Raw genomic sequence first — 18,711 nt, 5'->3', positions numbered from 1 at the left:
AGTTCGTGAAAGTACAATAAGTATTTTGTGCATGTGGCTAATTCTAAGTGTATTTTGTGAATGTCACCACCGGTATATGTTGCATTATCTTTCGGTTCGAAAGCAAAGCCCTGAATTTCAAAAATTTTATTTCCTTGACATAATTATAGATCTAAATTACTTCTAATTTTTAGAAGTTTGAATACATAGATGTGAAAATTGGTTTTTTTTTTTTTTTTTTTTTTTTTTTTTTGATAAGTGTGTGAAACTAGGTTATTTGGAAACACATTTTTAGCTTAGTGTCATAGGCTTAGAGTTTCAGCACCACTCTAGCTACTCCCATGCGGCACCAAGACGTTGCTTCTACTATCGCAAGTACTTGGTCAGCCTAACTCCCGTTCCCACCTTAGCCAACGCACTTCGCTCATGAGCTTACTAGTGTTGTAGTGGCCCTCGCCTTCTCCTTACTTGGCTTGCACACTCACACACACTAAGACACTTAAGTTGGCAAGGAAAGAACACTTATATTACTTTAAAGAATGTTTTGTACAAGGCTAGCACTCAAACTCTCTACAAGGCTCTCAAGACTCACTCTAGGACTTGTTGTCTACAAAATGAAGTCCCACTCCTATTTATAGGCATCCCCATCCCTAATGGATTGCTAGGATGCATTCTAACCGATGGTGGAGATCGATTTTCTAGAATCTTCTTCCACCTTCTTCACACTTCCATATATAACACTACAAGTATCTACAACATTCTAGAACTCTCCATACTACTCCACACAATTCTAGAGAATTCTAGAACCTTCTACACACTTCTACAATATTCTACACATTTCTACATATATCTAGAATCTTCCACACAACTCTAGACTACTCCGGAAGACTCTAGAAACTCCCATGCCATGCAGTCGCCATGCAGCATCCTACTCACTGCCTGCGTGTCGCCTACGTGGCGTAACCTCCATGGGTGGGGCGTGACATTATCCCCCACCCATTTCCATGACGCCCTCGTTACGGTTTCTTCAGCTGACCCAGCCTTTCACAGGTCATCAACACTTGCACATATGTCCTTGGCCCAAACGTACTTGCGTTGTTCGGGAGATGTGAGGTCCTCACGAGCTCCATCGTGTTGAATGCCACCTCTGGACTCTCCTTCCTGCCCATTAGTGGCACTATGCATGCTGTTTTGCCTTCCTCGCCTCCAAGTATCATCAACGCACCAAGGCATGGTAGTGGCGCGGCATTGTTCCTGTCCATGAACTCTAGCCCCAGCACCATGTCGTGGTCATCCATCTCCGCAACCTGGAAGTCGGCCTTGCCCTTCCAACCTTGCATGCATAGCTCCACCTCCTTGCACACTCTACTCACGCATGCCTCCTTGGAGTTGACGGCCTTGATCCAACCCTCTGTCTTGCGCATCTCCAAGCTAAGTCGATGCGCCTCCTTCGGGGTAATAAAGTTGTGTGTGGCGCCTGTGTCCACCAATGCTTGCAAGGCTTTGCCACCAACCTGCGCATCCATATAGCACACCCCGGCTACCTTCTTCGCCTTGCCCTTCTTCTTGGTATCATGTACCATGCTGCTCAGCATCTGCATAGCCCCCATGCACCTGTCTTCGTCACTGCCCGCATCGTCCATCTTACCCTTGCCCTTATCCTTCATAAGGGCGCTCATGGTCTTCTTACTGGGGCAGTGTCGCAATATGTGCGGCCCTTCGCACAAGTAACACTTCAGCTCCCACTTGCCCTTGTCGCTGCTCTCTCATTTGCCACTAGCCTTAGACCTCTTTCCATGGTCCTTACTCTTGTCATGGCGTGGGCGTCTCTCCTTATCGCTATGCTCATCATTACTGGACTTGGGCGAGCCCCCTTTCTTAGAGCCCCGGTCTCCCCAACCTTTACCGTGGTCCCTCCTGGGAGACATGGCCCTCTTATCATCGCGCCTAAAGTCTTTAAGGTACTCTACTATAGCCATTGTGGATGCCAAGTCTCTAGGCTCCCTCCTCCTCAGCTCTATGGCCACCCAAGACTGCAACCTATCAATGAACAAGCACACATGTTGCCGCTCCAGCATCTCTGGGATCTCTAGCATCAAGTTGGAGTACTCCTTCACATACTCCCTTATGTTGCCCTTCTGCTTCAGGTGCCTTAAGTTGATCATGGTGAGGTCATCGACGCACTCGGGGTAGAACTGCCTCTTGAACTCCTCCCATGTGTCAACCGCTTTTGCGCCCCTACCAGTGAAGTGATGCCTCCACCATAGAGCGGCGGTGTCCGTGAGGTACATGGTGCCGGTCTGCACCTTCTCTTCATCATCCTCGATCTCCATACACTCGAAGTACTGCTCCATGTGCCAGAAGAAATTATCAATCAAGCGCGCGTTCCTTGCCCCATCATACTCCTTGGGCTCCGGCGCCTTCTTCTTCCTTGGCTTCACCACGACCTCACGTGCCTAGGAGAACTCTTGGTGGTGATAATAGAGAATAGCGTGAGCACATTCACAGTCAAAGAACACAGATTTTTGTATAAAAAAATGAGTTTGTATCATCTATAAAATAAAATAAAAAAATTTAAACAAACTTCTAACAAAACTCAACATACCGAGATGAGAGAGATGAGGAAATAGACAGAGAGCTTAGGGAGAATCTGGACAGAGAGAAGAGAATCCGAGAGTGGAGAGAGACGCGATGAAAAGAGAGCTCGGCCCCTTCGCGAAGAACTCGCCGAAGTGAGAAGATCGATTTGAAGCCCTACGTTGTGCACCGTGTAGGAAAGCCAAAAGCATCGTCGATTTGCAGCACGGGAATCGCTTCTGGAATCACCTCCGGAATCGCCACATAAGAGGGCAGAACAAACCCTAGCTATTGTTGCAACTTTCCTTTTATACCTATGATGGGTTGGGCCATTTTGTTCCTTTCGTTACGGTGACTTTTGTAGCCCAAAAAAACTCAAAACAAACGAGAACACCAAAATGGTGTTTCAACTTTGGATCCAAAATTCTAGAGTGTTTTAGTACTGTTAAAAACAAAACAAGCTGGCCTAAACATGTTTTGTTCTCAAAATGGGCAACTGTAGCAGGTCTGAAACATTACAAAACAAAACAGAAAACTTCCGAATCAGGCCTTTAGCTTCCATCTTCTTCTACTTGTCTTCGTCGGTTAACAACTTCATATGTTGCTCTCTCTCCAAAATGTAGTCTTTTACATTAATAATGGTCTGTGCAATTATGATTCATTTGCTTTTTTAGTGTTCAATTTTAGTAACTAATTTATTTATTTATTTATTATTATTATTTTGTTCATTTGGTTGCTGTGAATATGTTACAGAGTATATATTAATAAAGGAATTTTCCAATTGAGCCTAATTTGGCTCAATTGGCATGCTTCATCTCTGGAAACAAAAATTATACAAACATGACAATCAAATTTTATTTTGATTTTTGTTCTACTCATCACATATTCCATCTCACCCAAATACACTATTTAAAGACATGAAGATGATAATGAAGTATATATACTATTTGGAGTTACCTTTCACTTCTCATAGCATTTTACTAGAGACTCTGTAATAAATAAAATTGATAGAGAGAGAAGAGAGCAGAGCGAGAGACAAACGTGTGAGAGAGAGCTGCTAGAAAGAGAATCGAGGGAGGGGCAATTTTGGGACACAAAAAGTGTAATTTTGGTATTAAAGAGGATTTTGAAGTCACAGGCACATGCCTCTCCAATACAATTTTTCATGTTAGAAGTCCTCTTTTGTACACTTTTCATACCACACGAGAGAATTTAAACACGGGTGTTATTTGTACACTTTTCAAATTTTCAGGGTTTACTGTACCACACCTTAAAAAACTGCTCAAAGGAGCATGAGTCAATTTGGAATTTCTTTCTCAATGATAAAGAATGTAATTAGCAATGGAAATAAAAGTTCTCACAGTATATGTGTGTAATTTATATATATTCTGTACTAAGAATAATCTGGGGTATATACAGCATAAGGAGAGCCAAGCAATGCCCAAATTCTGTGTCAATGCTATAATTTTGAATTCGACTATAATGTTTGGTGTGCAAAACTAATTCTACATTGATTTATCTGTTACACTGGAATATATATATATTTGAACAATATTTGATATGATAAATGCAACCCATCAATTCTTTTATTTCAATCCTTCTTTTTAGGGTAGAATATCAGCATCTTATTGATGTATTTCATTGAAACAATACAACACGAAAAAGGTAGATTGATTATGGGGAACAGAGAAAAGAAAGCAAAATGTAATTCGGCTATTTATATCGACTACTCACCAAAACCTTGGTCTTTTTATGCATTGGTATGGTAGTAGTTCAACTTATCACATTACACTTGTGATTACTTTTATGTTATACCTACTACTTTTTCTCTTCCCTTTAAACGCCCGCCTCTTTTACTCCATTATACTTAATTGTGGTTGCACTACGTACCAATCTTACCTAGTCTTAATAGTTTAACAACTTCCTATCCATTTCTCACTATTTGCCCTATGTTGCTGCCCCACACCCCCCTCTCTCTCTCTAGATTTTTTTCTCTCTCTACAGGGTTGAACTAATACATTTTGTGGCTTAATAGTTGTATATATTTGGTGCATGAACAAGTGACATGTATACTTGTTCATCAACTGCCACTATTTCATGATTCCATGCGCGCGCACAGTCACACACACACACACATATTTATTTCATGTGTTAGGTTTGCAGATATGTATGTATATAATGTAGTATAAATCTAGTATACATTATAGAATCCTTGTCCAACTATATAATAGGAGTTATAATTTAATTAATGTACTGAAGAACATTTATTAATGTATCGTGGCAGTCCAATACTGGGCATGTTATAGTACTGGTAAGTTCCACCACATTGTTGGTTGAGATGGGGTTGTCGACCCATTTAAAGTGCCAGCTATAGTTTCCCCACATGCTACTCCCAAATGAACTCTCGCAATAAACGAACATACATGTATATATATATATATATATATATATATATATATCATCCACTTTCGTTTCTCTGAGATTAATTAATTAATGATGTTGTACATGCAGGCCAACAAAATGGGACCAGACTTTCTAAACCAGTGCAATCACAATTTGATGGATTCACGTGACATCTGTACGGGCATCTAACGTGGAGGTTGAGGAGTTGGATCAAATGTCGTAACAGACCACTGTGCTGTATAGCTATGCACGACAACTTATTCGTGTGATCATGAGACATGTAGAAATGGTCTTGATTGTCCAAAGCAAACTCATTGATTAAATGTGGATGTTATTCAATGGGCAAGTCGCCTGAAGTCAGGATCATATTTTTTTGATAAAAAGTCAAGAATTCAAATTTCAGTATAAGCATGCGTAAATACAAATTAAAAACAAATAAAAATTTTGAATATTATCTTGTGATTCAAAACATATTTTTCTTTCTATTTAAAATTTATTTTCATAAATGGCATACATTATCATTATTATGATTATTATTATTATAGAGAGAGACAGAGAAAGCAAGAGTACTAAAAGCTTACAAATTAAAGATATATGACTATATAAATAGGAATATAGTTTTTGATGAAAAAATATTTTAAATTATTACTCCGTATTATCATTTTTTTAAAACCGTATATCAATTTCACAACACACAGGAATGTTACGTCGAGCATCCTATTTGACATCTCCAAATTTAGAAGATGATATATAATTGCTCTTCTTGATAATATCAATGACTATATCAAGAAGATAATGGCGTTAAACTTATATCTATAAATTAATAAATATATAATTATATATACTCTCTCTCTCTCACACACACATATATATAAAGAGGCTCTAGGGGTATAATGGCGTTGATAAGGTTTCGGGAGGTAAATCTTTGAAGTGTTGCTTTCGAATCGCACTCTTAACTTAAATAGCATATGTATTGTAGGATCGATATACATACTTCAAGAATATATATATGTGATCGATATACATACTTTAAGAATATATATATATATGAAGAGAATATTTTGGGCATGCCACTTGTTTGACTTCTCTGAAAATAAATCTTAAGAAACTGCTCAAAGGAGCATGAGTCAATTTGGAATTTCTTTCTCAATGATAAAGAATGTAATTAGCAATGGATATAAAGTATATGGGTGTAATTTATCTATACTCTGTACTAAGAATAATCTGCGGTATTTTATTTGCCCATTTCATGACAAAATTAACAGCTCAAGAATTGACTTAATTTGTATTTTCTTTATCAATGAACAATTGGCAATAATTGTGTCATTGCCAATGATTCCTAAGACCAACCATGAATAGTATTACCCTCATTTGAAGTTGATTGTCGGCACATGTTCCTCCATAAACAGCTCAAATGATAATCATCAGCCAAATGATAGAACGACCAAAAAAAAATCCTTTTGGTGTACTACTACTCTCATTGTCCATCAAATATTTTAAGTCCTTAATTAAAATATATGATTTTAATTATGAAATCAGTGTGTGTCCAAGGGGCACATGTCCCCCGCTCCCCTGGCCCCGCCCTTTGTGTGTGTGTGTGTATATGTGTGTGTGTGTATATATATATATTATGCCCTTAAAATTATTAGTTTTTAGAACTTTTTTTATTTTTTCTCTTACTCTTTAAATTTTTTTAATTATCTTTTTTAAAAAGGTTAAATTTTCCTTATTTAATTATGCTCTAATTTGTTTTCTTCAAAATTCTTTTATATTTCCCTTTTCCTTCTTTTTATTCTTATTTAAAAAATAAAAATAAATAAAAAAAAAAAAAAATTTGGACACCATTCCTCCTTGAATTCAAATCCTATTTCCCTATTTAATTATGCTCTAATTTGTTTTCTTCAAAATTCTTTTATCTTTCCCTTTCCCTTTCCCTTTTCCTTCTTCTTATTCTTATTTAAAAAAAATAAATAAATAAATAAAATTGGACACCATTCCTCCTTGAATTCAAATCATAACTCCGCCCTTGTACGTACATATACACAAATATATATATATATATATATATATATATATATATGTGTGTGTGTGTGTGTGTATATTGCATGCATTTAATATTAAGCAAGACTAGTGCACTCCTTTAGCTGCATTTAAAAAAAAAAAAAAAAAAAAAAAAAATCAGAGAACTTTATGATAAATTGTTTAATGATTGATTATATTTCTAAACCAGTTTCAATTACAACGTGTATTAGTGCCCATTAAAAGTCATTAAACCTTTTTGGATTATCTGAAAATTCCACAACGTTTTGAATAGGTGAGAGAAACTCAATTCGATTGACAATTGCTTGAATGATTACTCTAATCCATTTTGATGTTAGAAAGAATAATAAAGCATACTCTGATGGGATCATACACCTGTTATGCTTGAGTGCATGATTGACAATGCAAAGGTATTCCAAGTATATACTTCTATAGCAGCAAGAGGGCCCACTAACATGAAGTTGTGTGTGCGTGACAAATTCAACATATTTTCCAACGTGTCCAGTATACATGGCATATCTTTTCTTATTGGAATTCATTGAATCAGATTAAATGACAAAAGCTATGCAAGTGTGTGAGATGAGTTGGCCAAACAGCAATGGGTCTGATAAACAACCCACAAATGCACATTCACAAAACTACTCAAAAGGAGACTGATTAGAAAGGAGTGGGGTTGTTACAAAAGTTCCATCTATATAGTAATAAAGTATATGTAACTTTAATATTTACATATCCATGAAAAGTGGATAGCAGGTTTGGTTTTCTAAGAACTCTTGGTTGAGAATGAGATACAGTCATGTTGAGAGGTTGAGAAGGAACTGTCACATTCACATTCACATTCACATTCAAGATCCTCAAAACCCCAAAATTCTTCTTGGTCTTCCTCTTCCTCCGGCATTTTCCATTTCTCTGCACTCATTTCTCCTTCCACAATTATTTCCAACACCTGCCAATTCAAAGCAAAACCACTCATGTTTCAACTCCATTTGATATATTACAAAAAAATAAAAATTAAAAAATTAGATTAACTTTTTTTTTTTGGTTAAAAGAGCGTATATGAACCTTGTTTTAATGTATTTGTCATGTTGAGCATAGATGTAGTGGAACCAATAAATCAGCATAGTTGTTGTAGCAGATAACATCTTTCCAATCATGCAAGCAACATAGGCTCTAACATAAAACAACATTCTGAATTGACATGATTTATATATAAGTCAGTTTTCACTATTATTTTGGTTATCGTGTTGTTAATCATATCCTAATCTTTTAATCACATGGGAGCTCAATATTATATGTATGCCTATTACAGCATAAAGATTTAGGGTTAGGTAGGATAGACCATCGACTGACTAATCAAAATTGCGTGATAGAAAACCCATAGGCAACCCCATCAACACCAGAAAAGAACAGATCCATGTTTGCTGTCCTAACTTCTGAAAATGATATTTAAAGTCATTACTCATTAAGGGCAAACTAGCAAATATTCAGAAGATGACAAATGATACTTGGTACTATAATAAACACTACAAAAGTTCGTATTAGCCGAAACTCATCCGGTTCATAGTTTGTTTAATGCCCTTTGGCAGGTCAACTAGGAGGGTTCTATTCCATGAAAATACTTTTATTAGTTGAGCTCCATTGGAATAATCAAGACGACACGGAAATATGAAATCATGGTCAGCTGAGAAAATTTAGGGATGGTTAGGTGAATTGCCAAATAAAAATGGCACAACACTTGCCTAATTGAGAAAATGACTTGCACTTGAGAAAAAAGGTCAATATATCTGTAAGTGGGATTTCCTAATTTTGAAAAAAAAAAAAAAAATCGAGGGGAGGTTGGATGCCATTGTGGGAGTGAGTACAGTTCAAACAAAGAGAAGAAACAAAAACTGGAAAAGAAATGAAAAATAATATAAGTACTATTCATTTTTTAACATATCATTGAAATGAACAACTTTAACTTTGTCTTCATTTGCATATTATGTTAATTAACCATTATTTATATAATCTCCACTATTGAAATGAACAACTTTAACTTTGTCTTCATTTGCATATTATGCAAATTAACCATAATTTATATAATCTCTACATTGAGGATTGACTAGATATATTCAAATGCAATATAAAACATAATTGATTTTGCAATTTCACTGGACATTATACTTGGTAAGAAAAGATTGAAGATAGCATATAGTTGACATAGAGCACAGTAGTTTAGCTACCTCACTCATGGTAGGGCGCCACATGGAAGATGATCGAATGCAGAGAGATGCGGCAAAGGTAAGTCTACTAAGCTGCATGACATCATAGGCCCCTCCAAGCCTCGGATCGACCAGCTTTTCAATCTCCCCTTGGTTCAGAATTGGCTTGGCCTGTTAAAATCATAATTGACAATTAAAAATGTAAACGGAAATATGAAACCATTTATTAAATCACTTCGTTATCCTATTCCAAATGAAGATTCTCTAAAGAAAGATTGCAATTTCTTAATACAACCAAATTCGAAGATTTTGTTAGGATGTGCCATACCCAGCTATGCAAGCCTTGGTGAGACCCATCAACTGGTTTCTTGCCTGAGATGATCTCCAGTAGAAAGACTCCGAAAGCAAAAACATCTGTCTTCTCATCCACAATCCCATGCATAAAGTACTCCGGTGCCAAATGACTGCACAATTGTAGCATTTCCACTATCATAATGATCACGCCACAAAACAAATTCAGTACTTAGAATTTAAAATTTTCTCAAATTGAAAAATACCCAAATGTCCCTTCAATTGGAATGATTGAATGATGAGTCCATTGAGATGGAAGCCATTTCGCTAATCCAAAATCGGATATCTATAATAGTGAAACATACAATTAATGTCATCAGACTTGATCTATTTTGGAATAAATATTGAAGAATTATAAGTCTTATTTCCTTTTCCTACAATTTCACAGCAAATTATTGTGAAAACAAGTGTACCTGTGGTTCAAAATCTGCAGCCAAGAGGATGTTGGTAGCCTTGATGTCCCGATGAATTATCCTTCTTGGACAGACTTTGTGCAAGTAATGGAGGCCTCGAGCCGTTCCAAACCCAATCTTGAACCTCGTTTTCCAATCCATTGTTGGCAGATTTTCATCTACAACATGAAATTTAAAGCATAAAACTTCAAAATACTTAAAAAAATAACAATAATAATAATAATAAAACCAGAAATAAAACAACAGTGCTATTTATATTTCTCGTAGACACAGTTTCAAATACCATGTAGTAGAGAAGCCACAGAGCCTCTGGAGGAGAACTGGAAGATGAGATAAAGGCCATTGTCAATACAACAACCTAAAAGTGATGTCACATTTGGGTGGCAAACATGGCCTAATGCTCCAATCTCTGTCAAGAACTCCTTCTCTTTTCTCTCATCACTAGATGCTTTTGTCAGCCTCTTCACAGCAATTGCCTGACCATCTTCTAATATTCCTCTGTAAACCTCTGCATACCCTCCTCTCCCAACCAAATTCTCTGATACCCACATCACAAAAATACAAGTAACAACAAATTTATTATTATTTTTTTAAAAAAAAAAAAACCAAAAAATTTCAAATTGTATTTACTACCCAAAACAATATCAGATTTAAAAATACCCAAAAAAAAAAAAAAATCAAAATTTATGTACTAACCAAAACAATATGAGATTAAAAGCCTAATAATTTAAATGATTTTGTGATACCCATTTGAAAAGAGACCTAAGAAGTTGAAATTTTCTTTGAAATGAGAGTGAACCTGGGGTGAAACAATTGGTGGCATCAGAGATTTCTTCATAGGAGAAGCATTTCCAAGTGGGTCTCTGAGATGGCTCTGTGAATGTACCAATCTTTAAGGCTCCATTGTTGTCTTCTTCAGTGGAATCAGCTTCTTTTGGAAGTTCTTCGGTAGAATCGCTTCGGCGTTTGATTGAAAAGAGCCTTTTGAAGCTACCTGTCCGTATATATTTCATTTTTGGGTAGAATTTTCACCTTAGTTCTAATTTATACAGAGGGCCAAATATGAAGAACATAGTGAAATACCACTAAAAGTGAAGAGAACAAGACAGAGGAGAAACTGAGAAAGTATCAGAAGACATTGAAACTCTCTCACACATACACCTGTAAGGATTAAGGAGACATTACAGAGAGAGAGAGAGGAGTCAAATGGGTCTCTGTAGTTGTGTGTGTATATGACAAATTGCTCGTGATGGAGTCCGTTAGCAGGTCTTAAATGCTTGTTTCGATGCGGAATTTCTGTTCAATTCACGCATTGCCATATATTATAAAAATATTTTATATTTATATATTTATACGTATGTATTACACATACTTATATTTTTTCTCTGGGTGTATATATTAATATTATTTTTTCTTTTTAATAAGTATGACCCGGTATTATGTATTCTTTAATGTATAAAATATATTAATATTCAAGATAACACTGTTATGAACAAATATATATATATATTATAATCTATTAAGTGAATTACATGAGAATATTTGAAGAAGATATAAACGTATTCACGATAACACTAGTTATAACAAAAATAATAACAATAATGTATAAATTAGTAAGTGAACAAAATGAGATAAAAAGAATATACAAGTTATATTTAAAAAGAGATGATCATATAAGCGTGTTAGCTTAGCGGATCACTTCAGTTTCCTCCATTTGACATTCCCGAGTAATGATATTAGAATGAAGAAAAAAGCAAAATTGTTAGATTTACTATATCTACTTGATTTATGGATGTCAAATATAAAAAAGTGAAAGGTGACCAAATATAAAAAAGTAAAACCCTTCACTTCATTATTTAATTCATTAATGACTAATTAGATATAATTGTCTTGATTAAATTTGATTTAAGTATAATCGTATAATGGACATTTATATCATTTAGTTTAAAGAAATTTAAAAAGAAATACATTTATAAAAATAAAATAATAATAATAGGGGAGTACATTTATTATTTCACTATTTGAAATTCTTCCACAATTCTTATTAAATACAATTTTTTTATTTTTTTTTTATTTTTTTTAAAGTAAAATGAAAAGCAAATCAAATAAAAATCGGGTACAAACTTGGGACGGCTATATGATTGAGCCTTATTTGACAGTAGAAAAACTCTCTGATCAGGGTTTTGACCCATAAGAAAACTTAGGATACAAATTTATTGGAGATTAGAATACCAAATACATTTGATTATTTGAATACTACTCTGTTGATTGTATAATTTGTTAGAGATTAATGAACTTGACCCCCTCGTCAAAATTGGCACCAGATGCACCTGAGATGGGAATCTATTCGGTTAGGTGAATTGGACAATAGATAACATTGTTGTTCTTGTCTTGTGTTCCAACCCCAGTTGTTATTCCAATCTTCACTCCCTTTTCTTCAAAATTCTTTATTTCCTGGCCATGACTATCCAAATTTGATGTTCACTTTTAAGGTAACCTTAATTTGACATTCATTATATATGCATGTGTTTGATTCACACTATTTATATAATAAAGGAAAAAGTGCAGAAAACACTCTTAAAGCATGTTTACAGTGCATATCACATCCTTCACGTGCAAAAACACCCCTAAAATTTTAATTTGGTACAAATAGGTCCCTTTGACAAATTTAAACTCTAAGAGAACTAAATTACCCTTACTCAACCATTTTATATAATATATAAAAATAAATGATTTTGTAAAATGACTGAAAATGACACTATAGTATTGGAGGATGCCCTTATTGTACAAAAAAAAACACCACTAAAGTTTCAATCTGGTGCAAATAGGTTCATCTGACAAATAAAAACCCTAAATTGCGTAAATTACAAATAATTTTATAAAATAACATAAAATGACACTATTGGAGGACGCCGGCAATGGACAAATAAATATAAAAATATAAAATAAAAGTAAAGATAAAAAAAATAAAAATAAAGTGCAAATTAAAGAAAACAAATTTTTTCTAAACTTCGAAAACCAGCGCACACTAATATTGGGATTTCTTTTTTTCTTTTTTTTAATAGTGTTGGTATGAAAAAATAAAATAAAGAAAAAAAAAATTGTAGAAAGGAATAAACTGGAATCTCAAATAATTAAAATCCTTGTTCTACAAATTCTCAAAGTTTTTTTTTTAAAAAAAAAATGTTTAGAGATTTATATAGAGAAAAAAGTTTCAAAAATATATATATGTATAAAGTAATGTGCACATAACACCCCTGTACTATGAGATTAGTAGCATATATACTCCCTTGGGCATTTTCGAAAAAGTAAAAGGGCAAAACGGGTATTACAATACTAATTTATGTCAGATGGAATATTTTTGCATAATGTGAAAAAATTATAGATGTTTTTTTTGCATACTTTTTCAAATGAGTAATGTTACTGTGAGCGCGCGCCCGCAGTAGCACCAACGAGCTCTCGATCTACGTCGTCGGATTCAAATGGCTTAAGATTAGGAATAAAACAAATGTTTTTTTATTTTTTTTTCTCTCCCCCCTCGAGCTCTGTGTTTTCTCTAGCTTCATTTTTTTTCATCTTCATTACTTCCAGCGAAGAAAAGAGAGGAGAGCAAGAAAACGGCGGCCAGGATCCTCCTTTTTCCAACGAGGAGATGGCGGTGAGCAGAAAGCCCACTGCGATTCAACCACATCCAAGCACTGCCGACGTTCATCCATAGCCCATCTTGCCCACTATTCTGTCAATCGCCGGCGTGCACAAGCCGCCGTCCTCTCCTCACTTTCTCTCTCCTACCCATCTCAGTTCTCCAACTTTTCCATCATATCAATTTTCAAGGCTGATCTCACCCATCTTTGAATCAAAAAACAAAACGCAAAACCATCACCACCCATAACCGCAATCAACCCAAAACCTGATCCGAAGAACTGAAATCCATCACCACCGATTTTTGTTTTCAGTTTTTTAATTTTTACCCATCGCTGTTTGGAAGAAAAAAAAATATTGTTTTCTCTGATTTTCAATTTTTTTATATATATGTAAGTACAGTATTGATGCAGGAGTTTTGAAAAAAACAAAACAAAACAAAACCATCAAAGGCCATCGCCGGAATCAAACTACAGTGAACAGCCGAGGTCACCGCCGCCCGCCGCTGAGTAGAGAGAGAAAAAGTTTTTTTGGGTTAGGAAGAGAGGAAAGATGAAGGAAGAGAGAGAGAGGGAGAGAGGCGGGGGAGTAGAGAGAGAAGATGCTTTTTTGGGTTAGGAAGAAGGTGAATTTGGCATATGCAAACTTAGGTGTGTCTAGGAGGGTTGATTTGGAGGGACAGGAGAGAAAAGAAAAGAAATGATAGTGTAAGAGTGTGTTTGTGTAGGTTAAGTGGAGAGATATGGAGGGATAGGGAGAGAAATGGAGGGATAGTTATCCCTTCTTATCACTTGTGGGCTTTCTCTCCCGATTTGAAAAGATAGGGAGGAATAGTAAGTTATAAATTATGGGTTATTAAAAATACCCTTTACAAATCAACATACTTAAAAGTAATTCTATTTATGTCTCAACTAGCTCTAGAATAGCAGTTAAGAAGCCACTGTAATTCAGCCGATTGAAGTTTGACCAAGCAACAAATTCACAAAAATATACAAGATTTTATTGATGATCATTTCACAGAGTCCCATCAGCATTTTTTTAGGGGCGGAAATTGAATCCAACAAAAAAAAGATTATGCAATATGTACACAAATATGTACATGATCCTGTCAATAAAATATAATTTTTAAAATGGCAGTACCAAATTTTATATAATTATGACTTTATCGTTTAATGTATTACTTTTTTCGTAGGCTTCAGGCAAACAATATAATTTCTACTTCCCGGTTGCTTAGGTTGAACGAGTCCTATCTAATTTTGTTTTTACTTTTTATTTTTATTTTTTACTTTTGTTTTTATCCGTGACATTGAACTATAAAAAAGAAATAAGATTTTGGAAATGGATAATGTATAAAGTGGTTATGAAAGGACAGGACAGTAATTTCGTCACTGTCCTTTCTTTTCTTTTCTCTCCTCTATCTTATCCAATTTCTCCCATATCTATCCAAACACGAATAAAAATTATTACTATCTTTTCTTTTCTCTCCTAACTAATATTATCATTTCTTTTCTTTTCTCCCCTACTTATCCAAACATACCCTTAGAGAGAGAGCAGGGTGAGAGAGAAAAATAGCCGACAAAATTTGGCATTTGTCTTAACTTTTCTTCCGAACTTTTCTTCCGAATTCCTAAGCAAACAGATTGGGTGGCCTATATGCAAGAGCTTGTTGGTGCTATTGCGAGTGCGCGCTCACAGTAACATTACTCTTTTCAAATAGGAATAAAAGTACTACGCTTTTAAAGATATTTTGTGCCCTTGTCCTATAATAAAAATAAGTGTATCAATTTTTTTTTTTTTTCACAGTGGAAATTTATAATGTGATTCGATTTGCCCTCTTGGTCGTTAAATTGATAATGTGATTTCATAATATTTTTATTCAGGGGCTGCGTGTTATATTTCAGGAGTTTAGAGCAGACTTTTTGTTTGCTTGTGAAAATATTCTTAATCCAATTTTGTGATAAAAGTAATACAAATTGGATTAAGAATAACCACCATAAGAATAATGATTTGCACATAAATCTGCTTTCGGAATATTGAATTAAATATTAGTTTAAATTTAAATCGTTTCTTGAAGATGGTTAAAGTCTTTCGTATGCCTAATTAGATTATTAGATAACAACATTATTTCCGAAATTATAACAAATTTAACAGTTTGTGTGTCTAACCTATATAAACTCATTTATTCATCTCCGTTCAATCATTCTTCTAAAATAAAATATAAATATAAAACGTATATTAATATATGTTCAATCATTCATCTACAATAAAATATAATTTTAAAACGTATTACATATATTGAATGAATAAAGTTAAAAACGTTACCAAAATGAAATTCATATAATTTTGTTACAAAAAAACTTAGGGTAAAGTACAACCATACCCCTTGAGGTTTGACAAAAAGACACTTAGAGGAAACTTACATATTTTTTGAACAAAGACACCTCTTGAAGATTCAAAAATGGACAAAAACACCCCTTTACATGAAAAATTGACCAAATTACCCTTTAACCAATTAAGAAACTTTTTTTAACTTTACAATTTAATAAATTGGACCAATCTACCCTCATGAATAATTTATGCATAAAGAAAAAGAAAAAAAAAAAACTTTATATTGTTCACTTTTTTTTGTTATTTACTTTATAAATGTCCCAACTTTTTAAAAATGTATACGTCTAAAATGATTTTTTGATTCAATACATATATTTCAAATAAATTATATTTTATTATTACTTCTTCTCTTTTTCTTTTTTATTTTTAAATTAAGATGCTTAATTCTTTCATCTAAAAAAATTAAATCAATCTCTTTTCCTTAAAAATAAAAAATATGGTACCAGTATAACTTTATAATTTATTTGAAATATATTTATTGGATCAAAAACTCATTTTAGACGTCTACATTTTTAAGAAGTTGGGACATTTATAAAGTAAATAAAAAAAAAAAGTGAACAATATAAAGTTTTTTTTTTTTATGCATAAATTGTTCATGAGGGTAGATTGGTCCAATTTATTAAATTGTAAAATTAAAAAAGTCTCCTAAATGGTCAAAGGGTAATTTGGTCAATTTCTCATGTGAATGGATGTCTTTGTCTATTTTTGAACCTTCAGAGGGTGTCTTTGTCCAAAAAACAGGTAAATTTTCTCTAAGTGTCTTTTTGTCAAATCTCAAGAGGTATAGCTGTACTTTACCCAAAAACTTAATAATATGGATTTAGTTTCCAAAAACTTGATCAGAGTTTTATCATAATTTCTCTAAACTTGGTAACTCCACCCGCTATATTTCTAATTTATCTATATTTCTAGCTCATCTCAACGTTTGAGCATTTACATACGTTTCCAAATGTATTCTATACAGGCTCACCTAGGTCCTTATATAAACTCCATATTTGTGAGTGATTAACCAGTGAACTTAATGATGGAATCCCCAAAATTAGCAATTACAAATTATTTATGGGTGATTCGATAAATATATTTACCTCCTTATTTATGCTAGATTAAATAATGTTTTTAGTCAAGCAACTTAACAGTCATTAGTTACAAGTTACAACTAACCCATCAGCTACTATTGAATCCGACGGTCCAGATTACTTTGACCAAGCAACTCAACAAATATTTTTCATCCAACCATTTAAGATTAAGGAAGATGACCAATCACAATTATAAAGGAAAAAACACAGTGATTCCTGTCAAATTTTGTCACCCTCCTACTTTTAATTTATTATTTTAAATATTATATATATAAATGGGGCGCTCCATATAAAGAGAGGGGAAATAATAAAAAGATCAATGAAAATGACTGCAATGAAGTTTGGCCGTTTAGGTTTGAATAGCATGGTTCTAAAAAACCATGGACTCAAAATGTTAATTAAGATTTACCACATAAATTTGCACATTTAGAACAAACTTATTTTGATCCTTATTTAACGTTAAAATTTAGGATAATTTTGGTATTGCTTTAAAAAGAAAAAACAAACAATTTCCAGAATATCAATTTTTAATACCCTGGATGTTTAAAGCAAGAATATATGAAGTAGATAGTAGTAATAGTTTGGGTCCAAAGAAAAACTATTGAGAGTACTATGAGCTTGCCAAATGAGGGAAGAAAGTATAGTTACATAATGGAGCCAACAATAGGGACAAGAGAGAGAGTGACACATTGAGACATGTAAGTGCTGTAATGTAGAGAGGCCCGCCTTTGTTGGTCCCCAAAAATATCTATGTTTGGGGCTTTGGACATTGAGAGACTTAACTGCTTGTCCGGTTATCAATGCTTGTCTGCCACCGCTCCATTCAAGATCTTAGACCCTAGAATTATGGTTGCACTAGGATTCTCGATACCAAAAATAAAATTGCCATATCAAAGAACAGTCCTACTACTCATTATTATTTGATACATGTCACTCCCCAATTTAAAATTTTTACTTAGAAAAGAACATAATATTCCGCTTTTTCTTTTTTTTTTTTCCTTTTTTTTTTTTTTTTTAAGATAATTGCGCTAACCTTCCGTATAGATTGTTTAAATAACATGAATTTCCTTTATAATTTTAAATATAACAATAACTTTTCTCATAAGGTGATTTTGACCGAAAAATATTAAATAACTGCCAAACCCATTGTATTTTTTATTATTTTTAAATGAAAAATATATAAGGGCATTCTGAAAGTTTAAGTAAATATTGAATATGATATTAGATAAGTGTAATTATTCTAGGGGAGAGAACTTTGTTATTTAGACAATTTATGAGGAGATATAAGTGTAATTATTATTATTATTTTATCAAAAGTAATTTTAAAATACGGACCGAAAATAATTTTATAATTTTAAATATAACAATAACTTTCTCTATCAAGTGACTTTGACCTAAAAGTATTAAAAAATTACTATACCCGTTATACTTTTATTGGTTTTAAATGAAAAACATCTAAGGACATTCTAAAAGTTTAAGTGGGTGTTTGAGATTGCTTCTCTTACAAAAAATTACGGCACAATGTGTTTGGTGAAAAAAAAAAAAAAACAAAAACCCGTTGTGGTAGAGGTTAGGACAAAAAAACGTGTTTAAGTAGGTGTTTGGGATTGTAGCTCTTATTATTGGTAGATGTTTGGTCTA

The 18,711-nt window shown here is 33.7% G+C and overlaps 2 protein-coding genes across 2 annotated transcripts; both read right to left on the bottom strand.

Moving 5' to 3' along the window:
• Positions 1-1,745: 1,745 nt before the first annotated feature.
• On the bottom strand, positions 1,746-2,333 carry LOC132278021 (uncharacterized). The gene has a single exon (XM_059779853.1). It carries the CDS (start codon positions 2,331-2,333, stop codon positions 1,746-1,748), a length of 588 nt encoding a protein of 195 aa, XP_059635836.1.
• Positions 2,334-7,672: 5,339 nt separating this feature from the next.
• Positions 7,673-11,234, bottom strand: LOC132279393 (probable receptor-like serine/threonine-protein kinase At5g57670). Its single transcript, XM_059781351.1, has 7 exons — positions 10,764-11,234; positions 10,248-10,502; positions 9,965-10,122; positions 9,758-9,837; positions 9,529-9,664; positions 9,222-9,371; positions 7,673-7,945 (listed from the first exon to the last, which is right to left on the bottom strand). The coding sequence occupies exons 1-7, from the start codon at positions 10,975-10,977 to the stop codon at positions 7,763-7,765; spliced, it is 1,176 nt and encodes a 391-aa protein (XP_059637334.1). The 5' UTR covers positions 10,978-11,234; the 3' UTR covers positions 7,673-7,762.
• Positions 11,235-18,711: the final 7,477 nt, after the last annotated feature.

Source organism: Cornus florida, unplaced genomic scaffold, assembly GCF_030987335.1.
Source record: "Cornus florida cultivar Cherokee Brave unplaced genomic scaffold, ASM3098733v1 CherokeeBrave_3.0.0_Hap2_Chr10, whole genome shotgun sequence".
Lineage (NCBI taxonomy): Eukaryota > Viridiplantae > Streptophyta > Magnoliopsida > Cornales > Cornaceae > Cornus > Cornus florida.
The sequence above is the reverse complement of the archived record's forward strand: the minus strand, read 5'-3'. Positions and strand labels throughout refer to the sequence as shown.

Bases quoted from the DNA above. Each gene is read 5' to 3' on its own strand.
- LOC132278021 (XM_059779853.1), bottom strand. From the start codon at position 2,333: ATGGAGCAGTACTTCGAGTGTATGGAGATCGAGGATGATGAAGAGAAG.
- LOC132279393 (XM_059781351.1), bottom strand. From the start codon at position 10,977: ATGAAATATATACGGACAGGTAGCTTCAAAAGGCTCTTTTCAATCAAA. The intron at 9,838-9,964 runs GTACACTTGTTT...TCACTATTATAG, and splicing joins CTGCAGATTTTGAACCACAG to ATATCCGATTTTGGATTAGC. The intron at 9,665-9,757 runs GTATTTTTCAAT...ACAATTGTGCAG, and splicing joins CCAATTGAAGGGACATTTGG to TCATTTGGCACCGGAGTACT.